At 32.8% G+C, this 21,792-nt stretch overlaps 1 protein-coding gene across 1 annotated transcript; it reads right to left on the bottom strand.

Moving 5' to 3' along the window:
- Nucleotides 1-1,303: 1,303 nt before the first annotated feature.
- On the bottom strand, nucleotides 1,304-2,789 carry LOC139841268 (uncharacterized). The gene is made up of 3 exons (XM_071831494.1): nucleotides 2,777-2,789; nucleotides 1,563-2,039; nucleotides 1,304-1,458 (listed from the first exon to the last, which is right to left on the bottom strand). Exons 1-3 carry the CDS (start codon nucleotides 2,787-2,789, stop codon nucleotides 1,304-1,306), a joined length of 645 nt encoding a protein of 214 aa, XP_071687595.1.
- Nucleotides 2,790-21,792: the final 19,003 nt, after the last annotated feature.

Genomic DNA, 21,792 nt, shown 5'->3' with positions numbered 1-21,792 from the left:
TGTATATAATTTGATTGCTTGCGTGTGAAGTGGTAAGTATTATTCGGTAGAATACGCTATCTTGTTGGCTACTTTGGGATTGGGACGCGTGGTGAGTGATATCCGGAAGGATTGCCTCTGTTGACCACGTTTGACTTATGTTATGTGGCGAGTGTCATCCGTTAGGATGCACTCCTCGTCGGCCATTTGTTGGAGAATGGTAAGTATTTACCATCCTCTCGTGATATGGGCTTAAAGTTCGGTGTTGACGATACCATATCCTTGTTTGTGTTGTTTTGGGATGAGGGCTTAAAGTTCTGTGTTGACGATACCTCATGTATGGATTAAAAGTTCGATGTTGACGATGCCATACCACTATTGTAGTGATGCGTGATGAGGGTTTAAAGTTCGATGTTGACGATACCTCATGTGTGGGTTTAAAGTTCGTTGTTGATGATAACACATCATATTTGTATTGGCTTGCGATGAGGGGTTAAAGTTTGACGTGACGATACCTCATATGTGGGTTTAAAGTTCGGTGTTGACGATACCACATTAAGCGTGATGAGTGGGTTTTAAGTTCGATGTTGACGATACCACTCATGGAATTGGAATTTGGTACTAATAGATGTTGTGAATATCATGGATCTTTCAAGGGGGGATTATTCCCTCGTGATCTTGATTAACGGGTGGTTTGCACGTATTTATATTTAGCATTTATTATTGACGAGATCTATACGCTATTGATGTTGGCTTGTTGTACGCTTGATTTTATGATTATATGAATTGCTAATGACGTGTGTTATTTGTGTAGGTGAATGCAAGTGATTGAATTATGTATGTATGCGTATAATTATTGCAGTCACTAAGCATTAGCTTACCCTCTCGTTGTTTACATTTTTAGGTTCGAAAGCGGACGTGGCAAGGGTATGCTCGGGATTAGATGATTTCCCCTTTTGATGCTTGCTTGAATTACTTTTGAATTCGAATTAAGATTGGGTAGTTTATCCCCAAACATCATGCTCGTAGTGTTGTTTGGAACTTAAACTCATTTGGGTCGAACTTGTATTTTGTACTTAAGCGTAATTTGGGCATATATGGGCCCGGTGTCGTAAAACTCATTTTATTATTGGAACGTGTTAGTTTTACCTAATATAAAATGTTGTGAAAAGCTTTTAGTCTAAAAGTGTCGGGAAGCTGAAGATCTTTAAGCAAAAATTGTAACTTTTGGATAGAAGCTGTCAGCCATCATGCGCGCCGCGCACTGGCTGGGTTGCGCGCCGCGCACCCAGTCTGGGCAGAACAGTTTTGATTTTTTTTTATTTCACGTATTCGGTTGAATAACGGGTTGGGTCGTTACAGGAAGTCCAGGTAAATCCTCGGGAAATACTTCAGAAAAATCTCTAACGACACGAACATCATCAATTTTCTTCTCTTCTTTGTCTGATTCCACTACATGGGCCAGAATATCATGACAGCCTTTGCGAAGATATTTATGAACTTTCAAACAGCTATGAGATTTAACTGTCTGCATTTCTTATCCTCAAAAACCATCAGTGGCTCTCCAACCACGCGAGTAATACGAACAGCTTTCTCATAATAGACGATTTCGGCACGATTCTCGGATAACCAATCCATACCAATAACAACATCAAAAATTCCTAGCTCAATCGGCACTAAGTCTACCTCAAAGTCTCTATCAGCCAGTCTAATATTACACTTACGGTACACGGTCATAGCAGTAAGCACCTTACCATTAGCTACCTCTACAGCATAAATTATGTCTAAAGGAGTTAACGGAGTTTTGATTTTAGGACTAAATTTATTGGACAAAAAACTTAAATCAGCCCCGGAATCAAAAAGTACATAAATCGATAAATCATTGACCGAACACATACCAGTAACAAGTTTTGGGTCTTCCTCTGCATCTCTGGCATTAATATTGAACGCTTTACCACACACGTTCTCAGCTGTTTTCTTCTTATCAGGACACGTATCACGAAAGTGTCCAGGCTTCCCACACTCATAACCACTACTACGTTTATCGTAATTTAGAGCCCCTTATTTAGACGTTTTAATTAATTAACATGTCTATATGTACAAATTAACACGTCTTATTAGAAAAAAAGCGGAACACCTCTAATTAACTTATTAGTTAGACGTGTCAACACGTCTAATTGATATATTTAGACTTGTGGATGATAAAAAGGCGGAACACCTCTAATTAACATATTATTTAGACGTGTTGACACGACATATTTAGACGTACTGTTGATAAAAAGGTGGAACACCTCTAATTAATATATTATTTAGACTTGTTAATATGTCTAATTGACCAAATGGGAGGAACACGTCTAAATATGTTATTATTTAGACGTGTTAACATCTTTAATTGACAGTAACACGTCCAGATACGTTATTATTTAGACGTGTTATCAAATTTTTTAGGCGGACATTTTCCCTCTAAATCACTTTAAACATTTTTAACCTTCTCTCTACCTAATTCCATATCAAAATATCATACGGAGTATATCCTAAACCACATAGTCATGATCATAAGGCTATGTGGTTTTTTTTTCTTTTGTTCTAAACCTCAAAATCTTTGATAGCATCTTGGCATGGGGTCGAACTAAACACGCCAACCCGAGTTCGTCAATAATGGATTCAAAGAAAAGTCTCTGCCCAAATGGATAAAACACGGGGAAGAAGTAGTTTATTTTGCAATTTCACTTATGAAGAATAAATTATGTGTGTACATGGGTAGTGAACATGGATTGCATATCACACCTGCACTAACCCACGTTTCTCATGAATTGCAGTAGTGGTTTAATTTTAGGAAACAGTAGTGGTAGTTTAGTTTTAAGGTTCACGTACTTAGAAGTTATTTTCCTTTCAACTGCTATAAATATGTAATCGTATTTCAGTATAACTATGAATGCATGAAAAGTTTGCTTTAAGCAAAAGTCTCTCTTCTTATCTATTGTTTTTGAGAGATTGACCATTTCAAATCGGTCTACTATCAATCTTGCTGCTAATTTTTTTAGCACCTATACAATCCTCCACCGACTCATGTACACTCCAGATCCTTCACCACCTAATCTTTGTTAATACCCACTTTCTAATTAATTCTATAAAAAGGTGGTTTCACTGTTAATTTCTTTATCAGCGGCTCTGATACGTGTCGAATATTGGACATGTGTATGGACACAATTCACGCTTACAACTCATGATGCTTAATATTTAGTTTTCAAGTTCTTTTGCAAATAGGAGTAGTCAAATAGCAGTTAAAAAGCACGTAGAATTAGTAGTGCATGTTTCTATATTTTCACTCCATGTTTTGTTAGTGTAGGTTAGTGGGTGTTAACTGTTTTTCTATTTTAGTATTTATATGTACGTCGTGTTTTATTAAGGGGATATGAATGAAAAAGTGGTTTTGAACCAAACTCTCTTCTTAGTCTATATTTCTTGGGAGATTGACCATCTCGAATCGGTCTCTATCATTGGAGTTAGCGGTCGACTCGAATAGACTGTATCAATGGTGCTTTCATTGCCCAAACTCATGGCTCCCCGACAATCTCCTACTTCCTTGGAGGATTCCATTGCCAAATCCAATGAAATACTCATAAATAACAATGAGTTACTCTCCATCCTAAACGAAAATATAAAAAAATTGATTGCTTCTTCCCAATTATCAAATGAAAAACTCGACACCTTAGCTCTCACCATCACCACCCAAGCTGCAACCATCAATAAACACATTCACTCACTTTCCAAACAAATTGTCGAGCCACTTTATACCACACCTCCACTGAATTCGTTCTCTTCATCCACATCTCAAGATAATACCCACAACACCCCACAGATTCAACCTATGGTTTTAAACACCACCCGTGTTATCACCACCAATGCAACCATCGTCTCCACCTCTGTTGATGATACAACCCTTATGAACAATCCGCCAATCATAACCGAAAACCTGACACTCACAACCGACAACCCACCTGTTAAGACCCTTCACACCACCCACCTTGCCAATGACAAGATCATACCTGTTCTTGACTTCTTACCATTGGCGCTACCTGATCAGTCCATATTGGTTAGTATTGACGCTTTTATGAGTTGCCCGAAATCATTTGATCCCGGTTCCATTTACAAACCACCAATATTTGTAGTTCTTCAAGCTGCACATGAACCCCCTTGGAAGATTCTGATGATATTGTGGTTCGAAAAGTTGTGGCTGTTTGTGGAGAAAGGGTGCTCGTTTATACAACCGTCGCGCAAACGACCGTGGAAGATTTCTCCAACCTTGAGGACAAGGTTGTTTTTGAACCCGAGGGTATTGATACGTGTCAAATATTGGACATGTGTATGGCCACAATTCACGCTTACAACTCATGATGCATTATATTTAGTTTTCAAGTTCTTTTACAAATAGAAGTAGTCAAATAGCAGTTAAAAAGCACGTAGAATTAGTAGTGCATGTTTCTATATTTTCACTCCATGTTTTATTAGAGCAGGTTAGTGGGTGTTAACTGTTTTTCTATTTTAGTATTTATATGTACGTCGTGTTTTATTAAGGGGATATGAATGAAAAAGTGGTTTTGAACCAAACTCTCTTCTTAGTCAATATTTCTTGGGAGATTGACCATCTCGAATCGGTCCCTATCATTGGAGTTAGCGGTCTACTCGAATAGACCGTATCAGGCTCTTTGTGTTGTTAACGATGGTGTTATTGCTTAGAGGCTGCTGATTTAACTTCATGTTACATGGCGATGATATTTTTCGTAGTTTTGATGTTTTTTTTATGTTTCGTCATTCTTTAGCGGTGGTGATTGAACTTTTGCACAATGTACATCTTATAGATGAATACCGTCAAAATTGAAGCATTTGACACGGCGATTGCGTGTTTGATCGGCCGAGAACACATATTTTAAGATTCTTCTCTTTTCGCTTTGGTCGTAGGAAATAGGAATTTTTTTTTTGAACGGCAAGCTTGCATCAGTCCGGACCGAATCCGGACCGTAGGAAATAGAAATTAGGGTTATTATTTTTCTCTTTTTTTACGATTACGATATGGCTTCTGTTGTTGTTATCTAGACCGACCCCTTTGCTGAATGTTGTTTGTTCTTTAATTTTGCATAGTAAGTGTTCTAAATTTTTTAAGATTATAGCTCAATTAATCGGATGTGGCTGCTAGAGTTTTATTTTGCTATTGTTCAATTGTTTTTTAAGTTATTTGTTACCCATGTAGTTCAATTTTTTTGTTTTCCTTACTTACTTGTAGAGTTGCAGGTTCATCTTTTTTAATTGGGTGTTTTTGCAGGTTTTTGCTTTAGCTTCTCATTGTTTTTTTTTTATTTGTTGTGCGTTACAGTAATTAGACTATCACTTAAAAAGTAAAATTTTTTGGTTATTGTTTCGATTTAATGTGTGGTTTAATGAATGATAAATGATAATTTGGTGATTGCTTATGTTGAGGATGGTGTTGATGCTTCAAAGAATAATAAGTTTGTGATGATTGTTTTTGTGTTGTGGTTTTAGGTTTTTATTGTGGACAATCCTTCTTTGATTTTACGGTAACTAATATGTTCATTCTTTGTTTTTTATGTTTACTTTTGTTTGTTTACCAGCCGTTGATAGTGGGCTACAGTAGACAACAACGTGTCCGGAGTTGTTGGACGCACTCAAGGTGTTCGATTTAATGTCGATGACAATATTTGAGGTATGTTATGTACAAGACTTCTAACATCGTCCAATGATTATGCTTATTTAAAAAATCTAAACGAGTTGGCATTTTATTATCCTTTAACCAACAAGTAGGCCATCGATTGATGTTTAAGGTGTTGATTCTAGCTTTTTCTTTTTTTTCTTTTTGAATTTTGACTTTGACAATATTAATTTAATGAGTGATTTGTTAAAAAGTCGTTATCTGTTTGCTATTCGTGTGAGTTATTGAGTTTCTTATGTGTTGCAATCATCAGATGAAGCCAAAACAAGAGTTGGGAAGTTCAACAAAGATGCACTGTGCTGGCGTTGGCATGTTGTTGAGTGAAGGTGGTTTAGTTTATGGACAAGATTATGGTGATGGTGATGATAGTGGCAGTTTTGATGATTCCTCATCGGAAGTAATGTCAGCCGCTGCGATAACAGGTTCAAGCTAGCAACTTTAATGCATTTGCTCATTTGGTACAAGTTCATATTCATAGAGGTTTAAGAGACGTTTATGTTTTTTTAATATAAGTGAGTCAATTATTAACATACGTAGTATAAAGTTTTAAAATGTTGTTAGCAGAGGGAGGCAAAAGGCTGGAAGGTGGCAGGGGACTGATGGTAGAGGCATGACATGTTGAATGGGTGTTCAAAGAGCCGGCTATAGTGACTTTATATGTAGTATTTTTAGTTTAGAGTTTCCTCCATTGTAAACTAAATTTATTTTTTTATTTATTTTTTTATTTTTTATTTTTTTTTTGTAAAACTTTAAGCTATTTATATATATATATATATATATATATATATATATATATATATATATATATATATATATATATATATATATATATATATGATATTTATATATACATAGTTTGGTTTTGTAGCAATTTAATTTGTTATATTTGGTGCATTTGGTATTTGGTTGGTGCTATTTGAAATATTTGAGAGGAGAAATATTCGGTATTTGGCGGGTATTATTTAAAATATTTGAGATTTTAACCAGGGTTAACATTTACCTGAACACTTCTAATTAATAGTAGCATGTCTAATTGATAACACGTCTAATTGATATCGGGAACACGTCTAATTATCAATTAGACGTGTTAATTTAATCAATTAGTGATGTTCCATCTAGACGTGTTGAAAAACACGTCTAATTAGCCTTTAACACATTTAATTGACGGTTTTTGTAGTAGTGAACAAACTCATTGAGCACCACCATTCTTAGACTTACCATTACCATTACCATTACCATTACCATTACCACCACCCGCAGCAGGAGGTGCAGCATTTGGCATAACTAACTTACAAACCCGCGCTATATGTCCTTGCTTTGAACACATATTACACGTAACCGAGCAAAACCCATCATGGGCCTTGTAACATCTCGGACAAACACGTTGATTACGGTTATTGGAACTGGAAGTATTCTGTTTCTTCTGCTGATTCTGGTTTTGGTTGCTGGTGTTATCCCACTTCCTCTTACCATCATCAGCTTTCTTAGCCACCTCATCACTAGCTTCCCCTGACGTAGTTTTCTTTCCCCTTCTCAACACCTTATCATTCAACTTATGTGCCATAGCTATGGCAGCTTCAATAGTTTGGGGCTCACTAGCTTCAACCCTGGTCTCAATCTGATCAGACAAACCATCAATATACGCCTCAATTTTGAGATCTTCAGCGAGATAAGTATTCGCACACAGCAGAGTTAACTCAAAGAATCTCTGATCATAGGCATCAATGTCGGTGCCTTTCATTTTCAAATTCTTTAACTCAGTTTCTAACTTCTTGAGCTCACCCCTAGGACGGTAGCGGGTGATCATTCTTTCCTAAAAGGCATCATAGGTAAGATTATAAGCAACATCATTTCCAGAACTGTTAACAAGATTGTTTCACCAGGTTAGGGCACTGTCCTTCAGAGTGCAGCTGGCAAAACTAACTTTGTCCTCCTCACGGACCCTGCTAACTGATATCGGCTAAAAAGTCACGTTTTCACCCCGGTATTAAGGCCCCAAAACAAGAAAGATTCGAACTTTATTGGCAAAATACCGGCTTCGTCGGTTAAAATTGAAGAGCAAGTAATTACGAAAAAGGTGCAAAAAGAATCAAGAGAATCGGAGCTAAAACGAAGATTCTAGAGCGAAAATGGTGAAAGACAAGAAATCAAGTTACGATCCAACGAATCAGCAAGCCAAACGGCCTGCCAAACGGCCTGCCAGTATGGCAAACGGCCTGCCATACGCCCAGATCAAACGCGCACGTTAAACGGGCTGGCCTGGCAAACGGCCCCTGTAAACGGCCTGCCAAATGGCTTGCCAAACGGCCTTCCAGCCGTTTGCAGGCAAATTTCAAGCTTATTTAAAGGGTTTTTGTCATTCATTCTAACACACACTTCAATTCACTTCTTTCTCTCTCTTGTACAATATTAGTCATACTTTCAAGGTCTTCGACTCCGTGCGATAAATCTAGTACCCGGAGAAGAACGCGAATATTGTATTAGGAGCGATCTGGAGTTTGAAGTTGTCACTTTTGTATTCGAAACTCATTTAATCTACTGGTACTTCTATCCTTTATCTTATTATAATTTCTTTTATCATTATGTTCTGTGACGTTGTTGCCATGATTAGCGAGTAGTTATCATTAGTGTATGCTATGATATAACTAGTTATAATGCCAAAATAGTATTATGGTTTGCGTATGTTATTGAAATGCTTTCCGATTATGCCTTAAACTCAATCGTTTTTCCAACTAATAGAACGTAGTTATTGGCTCTGTTATTGGGAAGTCGCGAACTCCGATCCAGAGTACACTATCTGTGTCACCCCTTGGTAAGAGAAGTCTATCGAATACAACGTAAGATCGACTGAGGCACACCGGTTGTAGTAAGTCTATCAATCTTTGGATTCCGACTGAGGACTCTTTCGTAGTGAAACATCTAACTAGACCCCTAGTATATTGTCGGTCTCAGACCATGCTAGTGTAGTCACCAAGCATATAAACTTCGTACGTGCATGCTGAAGCACAACGGTTGTTGTAAGCTGTACATCTTCTAAGTAAGGCCATAGAACCCGGTCAGTGCTGATTAGTGAACTGCACAATAACGCGGTCTCAAGCATTGCACCCCGCTTGAGGGAATCTTGGTTAATTAAGGAACTGTTTGTTTAAACACATAAAGGATTGGACCGTTAGGATAACCGAACGTGTTCATGGAAGTCAACTTAACTTGGCCATGGTGTTCTTTATGGTTAAACTCTTTTAAGGGTCTAACTATCTTTTAAACCCAATCATTAATGAAAGCATTGAAATACATCACGCCTCTCGGATATGGTAAACCCTGTATTCTATTATGCTTAAGAAAGTTTAGACCTTTGTGGAATGTTAATACATCAACCAACCGAGTCGTTCAATTGGATGAGCCGTCTGAACGTGTATGCCTGTAGTCAAACTGCACGGGCGTCGGGGGTAGGGACGTTGCTGTCTATTCAGAATATTCAAGCCTGTCGCATTACCCAGTGACATGTCTTACGACAGGGACGTTTAGGACCAGTGTAAAGAATACAAGGCCTCCACCTATTCATGAGCCAACATTCTATAGTCTCGGTAGAATAACTGATGAAGTCATAGTATGCACTTGTTTTAACCTTATCTGAATTACGAATTTTATTGCATTTACTTTATCTATCTTATAAACTAGAAAACCCAAAATTAGGTAACCACTACTCCTTTATAACTATCTTAAGCTTTAAATATAGGTTCGATTCAACTGATATCTTAAAAATACGACCCTAGGTCATACTTCCCTTACTCATAATAAGGAGTAGTATGATTTAGGCCCCGCTAAACATAAATTTAAACCCCCTCTTGGTGGCTGATTCTGACGTGTTGCGACCTAACGACACCGCATAAATAAAACAGTCCGTTTGGGCCATATCATAGTAGGGAGAAATTTTTGGCGCCGCTGTCGAGGACTTGGTATCAGATAATACTTCTTTCTATCAAACTCATTCACAAGCATTCAGTGGTGTCTAAGAAAGTCAATTATACACGGACTTGGTTGTTGGATTTTCCGAACAGTCTCCAATTATATTGTGTAACATCCCACATTTTTCCGTTAAATTTATTTTAACGCCCGTCTTTTTATTTTAAATAATATCCTTCGTATCTAGATTCGTACCCTCCATTAGCTAACGTTCTTAATATTTTCATTATCGGATTATAACATCTTCCGTACTCTCGTATAATTCAAAATAACTCGTTCGGTTAATTCCCGCACCCGACTACAAACTTGAGGGACCAATGTTGCCAAATGACCAAAAATCTTAACTAGGTCAAATGGTCAACATTCACCACTCACCACTCATTTCTCTCTTTCTCTCTTCCTCATACTTACAATTTTTCTCTCAACTTTCCAATCCTTAATTCATCATCTAAATTCGATTTTGGAAGCTAACATCAAAACAAATTACATTTTCGTGATCCTCTCTTCATCCTCTTCGATTTGGTACCAATTTCACTACTTGAGGTAAGGTTTCTAAAAACACTAGATTTCTCTAAATTCGTGTTTTTGACTTGAAATGGTGTTAGTTAGTGTCTATGGCTCGTGTCTAGCATGAATATATGATTTACTTGCTCGATTTGTTGTTTTGAGTAACTAATATGAACATTTGAAATGGGTGTGTTTAATCTTTGATTTTGGATGAGTTAATGTTGTTAAATTGTTAAAGTTCATGTTTTAATTGTGTTACTAGTATCACTAGCTTCGTTTTGAGGTATAGGTTGATTAAGAAAACTTCATAAACATGATTATTGATTTGGTGAACTTTGGGTTAGGGTTTGATGAACTTGAAATGAACTTTTGATGCCTTGAATGAAATGAGATGTTGTTAACAAGTGTTTAGCTGGATTGTATGCTTGATTACCTTCGAAACGGCATATCATACATGTAAATTGGTTTCCCGAAACATGAAATGGGATTTATGAACTTGAACATGATAAGTGATGAACATTAAATGCGGTTTTGGTTGTTGTAAGTGGTAGATTGATTAATGAAATATGCTTAGTTATTTTCCTCGTCAAAATACCTTCCCGATGATATAAGATACATGTTTTGGTTGTTTTCGGTTCACAATTTGTGTTAGTTTGAGTTTTGGTTCGTGCAATTGTTGTTGCAGCAAAACAGGGTCTGCCTACAGATCTGGACACCGTCCAGATTATTGGACGTCGTCCAGGCCTTCAATGCTGGACGCCGTCCAGCAAATCTGGACGCCGTCCATGTAACAACCCGGAATTTTCCAACGTTTAATTATTAATATTTATTATTAATACTTGCGCATTATTAAATGTATTTTTATACGTTTACTTGTTATCGTACTTGACTTTACATGGCCCGACACGTCTTTGTGACACGCGTACTTTTAACGAATAATATTTTCGAATATTATTTGCATTCATGATTAATTTTTATTAGTCATTTTAATTAACTAAGGTTACTAGTTAATTACTTGGGCTTTATTTGATAAATTGCATACTTACTTGAACTTGGGCTTTTATTATTTAATATGGACTTGGAAGCCCACCCTACTTATCTTAATGGGCTAATTAGCCCATATTTCATGTAAGTATTACTTTAAGGCTTAACTAGTTAGTTAGTGTCATGTGGAGGCTAGTTACTTATACAATTACACATCTTTCCCATGCAACTTAACTTTATCACCATTTTAAGCCAAATACATGCATGTAACTTGTGGACATTCCCCTTCCCCCCCTTTTGTTGAAACCGTCGGCCACACTATAGTAAAAGGGAGGGTTTGTTTCATTTTTTGTATTACTTACTCACTCATACTTCCTCACATTTACACACACAAACTTACTTGGTTTCATTTTTCTCTCAAGACTTGTAAGTAATAAGCTTACTTTTCCTTCTTTTCCTTTAGTGAAAATCGAAACCAAACATGAACATCATCATCATTCTCTTGTTTAACTACTTGTTCTTTGTTGTTGTTTAAGTTACTTGTTGTTTGTTGTTTGTTACTCACTTGTTGTAAGAATCAAACTATCTAGTTTATTCTTCATATTATCTTGATTTTTAAAGAACAAACAAGAACCTAAACTTTCTAGTTTATGGTTCTACACTTAATGTTTATAGATAGAAAGTTCACGAGTTGTAAAATCATTACTTGTATCCATGTTTGTAAACTTAAAGTTTACTTTCTTAAAGATCAAAGACTTGGCTTGAATCTTTAAAGTATGAACAACCATGAACTTGTTACTTGTAGATTTAACTTATTTCTTCATTTTATGTACTTTAAAGTTGAAATGTTGTTAATTTGGTCAAGTATTACTAGTTAATCTTGATCTCATATTTCTTGAAACTAAAAGTTAACTTTATAAGTTCAAGAACATGGAAGTATAACTTTCTAGTTATAACTTCATATACTTGTGTTGGATCTAAGTTTCTATAGCTTATGGTCTCCTAATTTTGTTGTAAATAAGAGCTTACAAGCTTACATACCTGTTTCAAGTTGAAAAATCTAAGTTTCATAACTTATGGTTTCATTAAAGTGTAGATCCAAGTTTTGTAACTTAGGATCTAACTTAGTAACTTTAGATTTAGACTTTTGGGTCTTGGATCTTCAAGATCTAACTAAGAACTATGTTCTACAACTTAAGATCTTGATTATTTAGTTTACTTTCAAGTTTATAGCTTAATATTACTTTTGTAACTCATGTATGTGTCAGATCTAAGATCTTGATGTTACTTTGGTTCATCAAACTACATACAACTCTTAAGTGAGTTGTGCTACTTATCTTAGACTTACACTAGTGTTATGATGGTCAAAACTTGGTTAAGATGATGCAAACCCATCAACGAGTTGTACACTTGAAGCTATACGCATCAAGGATGAAAACCGTGATGAGCATCAAGCACCAAGAACCCACCGAAACACCTTTAGCTACTGTTGTGTGATGACCCGAAAATTTCCGATCAAATTTAAACTTATCTTTATATTTTCCGACATGATAAGCAAAGTCTGTAATATTAAGATTCAAAAACTTTGAAATTATATTCATGTATTCAATTACCCTTTGACTGTGTCCGACGATTCACGAATAACTATTTGTAACTAGATACATATATATTTTAATATAGATATATATAGATATGTACATATTGAAGTATAATTTAAAATATAATATACTATAATGAACTATGTAAAATAAAACAAAATATGATATTAATATTAAAATAAATACATATATATATATATATATATATATATATATATATATATATATATATATATATATATATAATATATATATTAAAAATAAATATTAAATGAATGTGATACTCGAATGTCATTTCGATTAATATTGAACAAATTAAAATACGAATTTATGAGAAAGTAAAAAATAGCGTCGATCTGTAATTAAGCATATAAACTTTGGGGTTTCTAAAATATATTTAAATACCTTAGAATGAATTTTAACACTCCGTATATACTACTTTGGATGGAGTCTAGTTAAAGTATTAATATTTTTGTCATTCACACGTAAATCTCTATCTTTATATTATTACTCTGATATTATTATAATTATAAACTATTAATATTATAATAATTATTATTATTATCATTAATGATATTATCATTTTTAATAATTATTATTATTATTAATTATTATCATTAACATAATGATTATTATTAATTATACTATTATTATTATTATCTCTATTATTATAATTATTATTATTATTACTAGTTTTGTTATTATTATTAATATTAATTAATATTAATATTAAATATTAATGTTTTTTTTTGTTATTAGTGATGTTATCATTATTCCTTATAAAATGTAAATACAGATATAATTCGATACAGATACATATATCAGATATCTAAATAATACGGATACAACATATACATATATATAAATACAGTATCTAATATATATATACAGACACATTATCATGGATTAAGTTTCCTATCATAATCAACTTTACAAATTTTGTTTTCTGCCTAAATCCTGGTTACCAGTCAAGTTAATCAGGTATACAAAAACAAATTAGTTGGACATCAAAGTCACAGACTTGTACAAATCAATTAATTCATTATCTGTTTATATTTTTTTTTCTCTCTTCTCTTTGTTTTATCTTCGTGAGTGAACTTCTCGATCGACCATTCATCTTATACAATCGACCCAATTGTGTTGTAATTCATTCAGTTCAATTCCTCTTCACTATTATGAGCGATTACCAAACACAACAAAAATCAATTTGCTGATTTAAAACAAAAACAGAAACGTTATACAGCTTGTTTTCTCTGTTCTTGCAACTTTTTGTCAAAATCTCGATTATGAATCAAAATTAAAAATCTAACAATGCAGTCTTGTTAGGAACCCCTTAACCAAACTATCAACAAGTTTTCAAGATCCAATCTTTAATATCGAAATCGAATTTTCGAAGTCAAAGTATATGAGGAAAAAGTCAACCGAATTTTAATTGATCAAATTCGAAAATTTTAAAAGGTTTCAAGTTCAATTGATAATGCTAACCTATTCTAAAGATCAATTGGAAGATATTTCATGAAGATATCAAAGTCTCAAAACCTCTAAATTTCAAAATCATGATTTAAGTCATTATTTATTTATTTTTATTTTTTTCGCAGCAACAGCAACTGCTGTATATATATATATATATATATTTTTTTTTAGATTTTATAAATCAAAGAATTATAATGAGTACCTCTAATTCGAACCCACATACTACTTAAAAGCTGTAAAGTGTCGATATAAATTGGTCCCTGTTCGATTTTAATTATGAGGATGAAGGAGAAGATGTAAGAAATAGATTTCATAGTTAAATGAAAATGGCCAGGGATTTAAATCAGAAAAATAAAGATGCTTGAGTGGTCATGGGTGTTTGTGTGGTAACGAGAGGACTCAGGATCGAATCTAGGCTGGAGCAGGATATTTTTTTTGATCCTTTCTAAGGTAGTTTTTCATTATTATTATTATTATTATTATTATTATTATTATTATTATTATTATTATTATTATTATTATTATTATTATTATTATTATTATTATTATTATTATTATTATTATTATTATTATTATTATTATTATTATTATTATTATTATTATTAATATTATTATTATAATCTTGTATTATTGTATTATTGTTATTATTAATGTTAATGTTATTGTTATGATAAGTAATACTATTAATAACATTAATATTATGATTATCCTTAATATAATAATTATTATTATCATTATTACTAGTATATATTATTAGCATTATTATTATTAGCCTTATAAATATTATTAACATTAGTATTTTTATCATTAAAAATTAATACTTGTACCATTTTATGAATAATAATATTATTATTAGCATTATTACTAGCATTATAATTATTATTAGTAATACAAGTATCATTAAAAGTATCATAATCATTATTATTATTATTATCAATATAAGTATGAATGTTTTTATTATAATGAGTGTTACAAAAATGCAATTACTAAAAACATTATTACAAGTATCATTAACCAAAAAATTTATATTTTACTGTTATAAATATCATTATTGATATTATTTTATATAATTATTAACAATAATACCTTATTTTAGTAATATTAAGTATTATGATTAGTATCATTTTTATCATAGTATTATTAAAATTACTATTTTTAACAAACAAATGATTTATACATATATAAAAATATGTTTAATACATATAACATAAAGAAAAATAATATTTTATATAACAAAATAAATATATGAAACATATATATATTATTAATATAAAAAGTATATAACTAATAAAATTTATATATTGTTCGATTACAACCATGCATTTTAATAAATATATGAATAATATAGGTTCGTGAATCCGAGACCAACCCTATAATTGTTCAATGACATCATATGTATTTTTACTACAAAATACAGTATGGTGAGTTTCATTTGCTCCCTTTTTAAATGCTTTTGCAATATATATTTTTGGGACTGAGAATACATGCGCTGCTTTTATAACTATTTTACGAAATAGACACAAGTACGTGAAACTACATTCTATGGTTGGATTATTAAACTGAATATGCCCCTTTTTATTAAGTCTGGTAATCTAAGAATTAGGGAACAGACACCCTAATTGACGCGAACTCTAAAGATAGATCTATCGGGCCTAACAAGCCCCATCCAAAGTACCGGATGCTTTAGTATTTCGAAATTTATATCATGTCCGAAGGAGGATCCCGGAATGATGGGGATATTCTTATATGCATATTGTGAATGTCGGTTACTAGGTATTCAATCCATATGAATGATATTTTTGTCTCTATGCATGAGATGTATGTTTATGAGAAATGGAAATATGAAATCTTGTGGTCTATTAAAATTATGAAATGATTATTTATGTTAAACTAATGAACTCACCAACCTTTTGGTTGACACTTGAAAGCATGTTTATTCTCAGGTATGAAAGAAATCTTCCGCTGTGCATTTACTCACTTTAAAGATATTACTTGGAGTCATTCATGATATATTTCGAAATACGTTGCATTCGAGTCATTGAGTTCATCAAGATTATTATTAAGTCAATTATAGTTGGATGTATTCTGAAATGGTATGCATGATGTCAAATTTCGTTGTAAAGAAAGTTTGACTTTTTAAAAACGAAGCAATGTTTGTAAAATGTATCATATAGAGGTCAAGTACCTCGCTATGTAATCAACTGTTGTGAATCGTTTGTAATCGATATGGACTTCTTCCGGATGGATTAGGACGGGTCTTCACAGTTGGTATCAGAGCGGTGGTCTTAGCGAACCGGGTCTGCATTAGTGTGTCTAACTGATAAGTCGTTAGGATGCATTAGTGAGTCTGGACTTTGACCTAGTAGTTGTTAGGTGATATTAATAAGTCTGGGCTTGAACCTGGTCTGCATGTCAAAAGTTTTTCTTATCATTTCGTGTCAAAAATCATCCGCTTATCATCCTTAGGAAATTACTTGCTTATCATTCTTAATCTAGACATATCTTACTGCCTGGATTGCATGATTAGTGTATAGACAAAAATTCATATCTTAGCGTATCTGCTAATTCATATCTTTGCGTATCTGTTACTGTAAACTTTGCCTTACATATTCCGTAGATTCCTCCATAATTTATGGGATTTTAGTATTATATATGCATATGTAAAATATGTATTGCAGTTTACTAATCTACATCCTATAATATATTTCTTATCGAAAATACTTCATCTAATCGTACGAGATGAATCCCTCAACCATTCGAGTCCTTCAGATTTCGATAGCTATTCCGATAGTTATTCTGACAGCTATTCCGACATGGATGTTCACCTAAACTCCGGAAGCAGTGTCATCAGAATGAGCCAATCAATCAGTAATCCCCAATTCATCTGGTGAGTTCGTAGTCGACTAAATAAATGGAGATACAAAGAAGGCGATCTTTCCACCAACCGAATTCACCTTTTGGCGAAGAACCTGAAGCACTTACCGGCGAACCAGTCCGAAACACCAATTTTACCCTCATTTCCCGAATATCTCACCATGATTATATACTATCTCAAATCCTAAACCTTATTCATCCACTCGTTCCAACCGACAAACATTCCGGAATAATAAAAGAAGTCAACGAACTTCGCGCTCGAGAAATAAATTTGGAGAATATGGTGCAAAATTTACCAGCTTCAGCAACATCACTGGCACTAACAGTACCATCAGTAACAGCACCAGTACCATCAACAATCCATGCCTCAACATCTCATTCTTTACCTCGAGTATAATCATCGTTCTACATGACATTCTACATCATTTATCTTCGTTCGACATGGCGATTATGTATTCTCTAATATTTTAGAGATTATGTACTCTAGTTCTAGCCGTAAATCTGATGAGTTTAATATCACATTGACTCATTAAATCCATAATTACGTCTGAAGAAAATATATATGTATATATGTTTTTTTTCATAAAGATTGTAATTAAAATTTTTATTGTACAAACTGTTAATGGTGAAAATATTTTAATGGGTAGGTAATACCCGAGGAATATTCAGATTTCACATTAATAAGTTACAATGTACATTCTTCGAAGCTGATTCAACCGTCATTTACTATCCTACTTACGTCCACCGATATACAAATCCGTTCACCACAGAATAACCATATTCATCCAATTTCATATTTGAATTTTGATTTATCAGAATTCAACAAGTGGCATAATGAAGAAAACATTGGACAAAATAAAATTTGTTAGAAACAAACAAATTAACTTTGAGAAATTTTGTTAATAATCCACGCTAACAAAATCCTAGCTAACTGTTAATTTCGTATTACATTTTATTTATCGCAATTTATTTATCGCAATTTAATTATCGCAATTTATTTATCGCAATTTATATTCTCGTAATTTTATTTATCATCATTTAATTTCTGTTATTTACTTTACGCATTTAATTTATCGTCATTTAATTTCTGTTATTTATTTTACGCACTTTGAATATCGGGACACGTATACAAGGTTTGACATATCATATCGACGCATATATATATATATATATATATATATATATATATATATATATATATATATATATATATATATATTATTTGGAATAACCATAGACACTCTATATGCAGTAATGATCGAGTTCTCTATAGAGGGTTGAGGTTGATTCTATAATAATATATATACTTTGAGTTGTGATCGAGTCTGAGATGTATACGGGTCACGAAACGTATTAATTAATTCGAAAATTATATATTAAACTATATATGAATTATTGGACTGTGGACTGTGGATTATCGACTGTGGACTAATGACTTTGGACAATTAAAATAAATTAAAATGTTGTTTATAATATATGAAACTAAATAATTCTTCAAGTTGCCACTTGATTTCATCTTAAACCTCATTTGTATCTTGACGACTCCAATCTGCGTTCAAACTTTCATGATTCTTGAAAACAACTCAATTGAAAGGATGAACCAACTGCACTTCATCTATGGAAGGAAAGATTTATGCATATAGTTATGCACCTGAGAAACTCTCGGCAACTGAGTAAAAGTTTAACACGTAGCCGCGTCAGATCCTTTGGCATTTATTAGCAAAAATAACTTTGCGATCCCTTTTCAAAGGAGCCAATTTTGTCACAGCTCTAGCAAGTCAACTTTGACTTTTCATTCGAAGTAGCCTTAATATAATCCTGATATATACAATTACCCTTTTGATACTGGAGAATTCTTTTATATTCCACCATATTACCAGCAGACGTACCAGCAACCTCGTTGCTTTTTGGCTTAAATCTCTCTGACAAATCATTATATTTATTCATTGAAACCCTATCATATACTCATCCGCATCTTGTAACGAGAACTGCCATAACAATTACCGGGAATCAGCAATCAGTACTTTGAAAACTCACAGCATATCTACATCAACAGTTATATGTATAACATTTAACTTTTAGAATTATGATCTTTCATTCTGAAATTCTGAAAAGCACTCAGTCACAACTCAATACTCTGAATGTTGAAAAAGCTGAATGAAGCAGCAGAAACCATAGACAACCGTAAACGACCTTAATCATCGAAAGTTTGATGATAAAAAATAGTATGTTGGAAAAGCTCAGAATAGTTGGAACTGGAAAACGGATTGAGCTAACCACGAAGGAGACCAAGGACAAATACAAGGACCAAATCCTATATTCAAAAAAACAGATAATTCTAGATTGATGAAATCTTCAATGAATATCTTGCTCCGTACCCATGTTAAATCTTGTAGAAAATCTTTCTTCATCAACCTTCGATCATAGAAATTCTGAAAATATCATCATAAATATCTTCGATATTTCTGAGGATATTTTCATAAATATTCCCGTCCGAAATTATATACCTCTTCGTGCTTTCTGTGTATCATTATATTGGAAACATTCAATAGAAAATTTAGTACCGAAAAGCAGATTATGCGAAACTATGAAGAAAGCCGTGGATAAATCACAAAGAATAAGTTTGACTTCAAAGAATCCAAATGATTCAATGTCTGCTAAAGTCTTTAGTGAATATCTTGCTCCTTACTCTAAACCCTTGCAGACAATAGTTTCTATCATCCGCTGATCTTAGAGATTCAGAGATATTATCGTATCTTTTATTATAAATATCCTCCATATTTCTAGAGATATTTTTATAACTATTCTTATCTGAAATCATTAATCTCTTCGTGCTATCAGTATTACATCATATAGAAACTGTTAGTTTCTATATTCTGTAAACTTTCGAGCTTAAAATATGAATGTTATTGCAGTAATGTTGGGAACTGATGCATGAGTTAGTATAATATAATGACACTTGATCAACATGATTATATTACAGTAATTTATGCTGAGTTTCTAATGGAACGTGATGATTCACAGAACATACCGTCATCATGTGCCATTTACATGACTCTTACATTCTACCCAATCTCTAAACATAATAAGAATATATCTTATTGATAGTTCTATCTTTTCTGAAGTTCTGGTAACTTACCAAATCAAGATCGTGCCGTTACGATTTCCTTCTTAGAACATTAACAATGTTCATTCCGAAATTCATATCTGTGAATTCTGGACCATTACAAGTGGTGCTTAATCACAAGAAGAAGAAACGAAAGGACAAAAACTCCGAAATAGGAATTTGGGTATAAATCACAGCAAATAAGAGAAAGCATTAACTGTGGATGACAATGATTATAGAAGACAGAAGCAGGGACATCGAAATATAAGGGAAAATATAAAACCCAACAACAACACAGAAATTTCAAACCGTGTATATCAAAACATATTGCAACGTAAAGACACGGGAAAATTAACAACACTATAACCCCAAGATAATAGTAGAAGTAAATAAAATCCTCTGGTGGTAGATGAAAGAGAAGAATGACAGATATGAAGGTTAGGAGTATATCGAGAACCAGAACTGGATGGAGCATATTGACAAATGATTCAAAGTATGAATTACAGGATAAAGAATAGAAGGTGTGAGTTGTAAGGAAACAACGGGGGTGGACTTATAGTAAGATATCCGACAGAGCAATCAAAACAGGTGATCGCATTTAAAGCGGATCCTAATTTCCTTGATTACCGAAGAATCAAATCTTATTACGAAGATTTTCTTCAAATCTCTTGAGCTTAGAAATCAATCCTATCTACGTCAAAAGACATGACGAATCTATACCTACTCCTTTCACTCTTTGGTGATAGCTTCATTCGTGCTCTTCGAATAATTGAATTGTTTTATCTATATTACTCAAGGATGATTAAACTCTATTTATCAACTCATATTCGTCATGAAAACATTTTTATTGTTAGCCATGACCACCTCACTCAAATTTCGGGACGAAATTTCTTTAACCGGTAGGTACTGTGATGACCCGGAAATTTCCGATCAAATTTAAACTTATCTTTATATTTTCCGACACGATAAGCAAAGTCTGTAATATTAAGATTCAAAAACTTTGAAATTATATTCATGTATTCAATTACCCTTTGACTGTGTCCGACGATTCATGAATAACTATTTGTAACTAGATACATATATATTTTAATATAGATATATATAGATATGTACATATTGAAGTATAATTTAAAATATAATATACTATAATGAACTATGTAAAATAAAACTAAAATATGATATTAATATTAAAATAAATACATATATATATATAGATATATATATATATGTAATATATATTAAAAATAAATATTAAATGAATATAATACTCGAATGTCATTTCGATTAATATTGAACAAATTAAAATACGAATTTATGAGAAAGTAAAAAATAGCGTCGGTCTGTAATTAAGCATATAAACTTTAGGGTTTCTAAAATATATTTAAATACCTTAGAATGAATTTTAACACTCCGTATATACTACTTTGGATGGAGTCTAGTTAAAGTATTAATATTTTTGTCATTCACACGTAAATCTCTATCTTTATATTATTACTCTGATATTATTATAATTATAAACTATTAATATTATAATAATTATTATTATTATCATTAATGATATTATCATTTTTAATAATTAT

Source organism: Rutidosis leptorrhynchoides, chromosome 4 (assembly GCF_046630445.1).
Source record: "Rutidosis leptorrhynchoides isolate AG116_Rl617_1_P2 chromosome 4, CSIRO_AGI_Rlap_v1, whole genome shotgun sequence".
NCBI lineage: Eukaryota > Viridiplantae > Streptophyta > Magnoliopsida > Asterales > Asteraceae > Rutidosis > Rutidosis leptorrhynchoides.
Note: the sequence above shows the minus strand (reverse complement) of the source record. Positions and strands in the feature narration are given on the sequence as shown.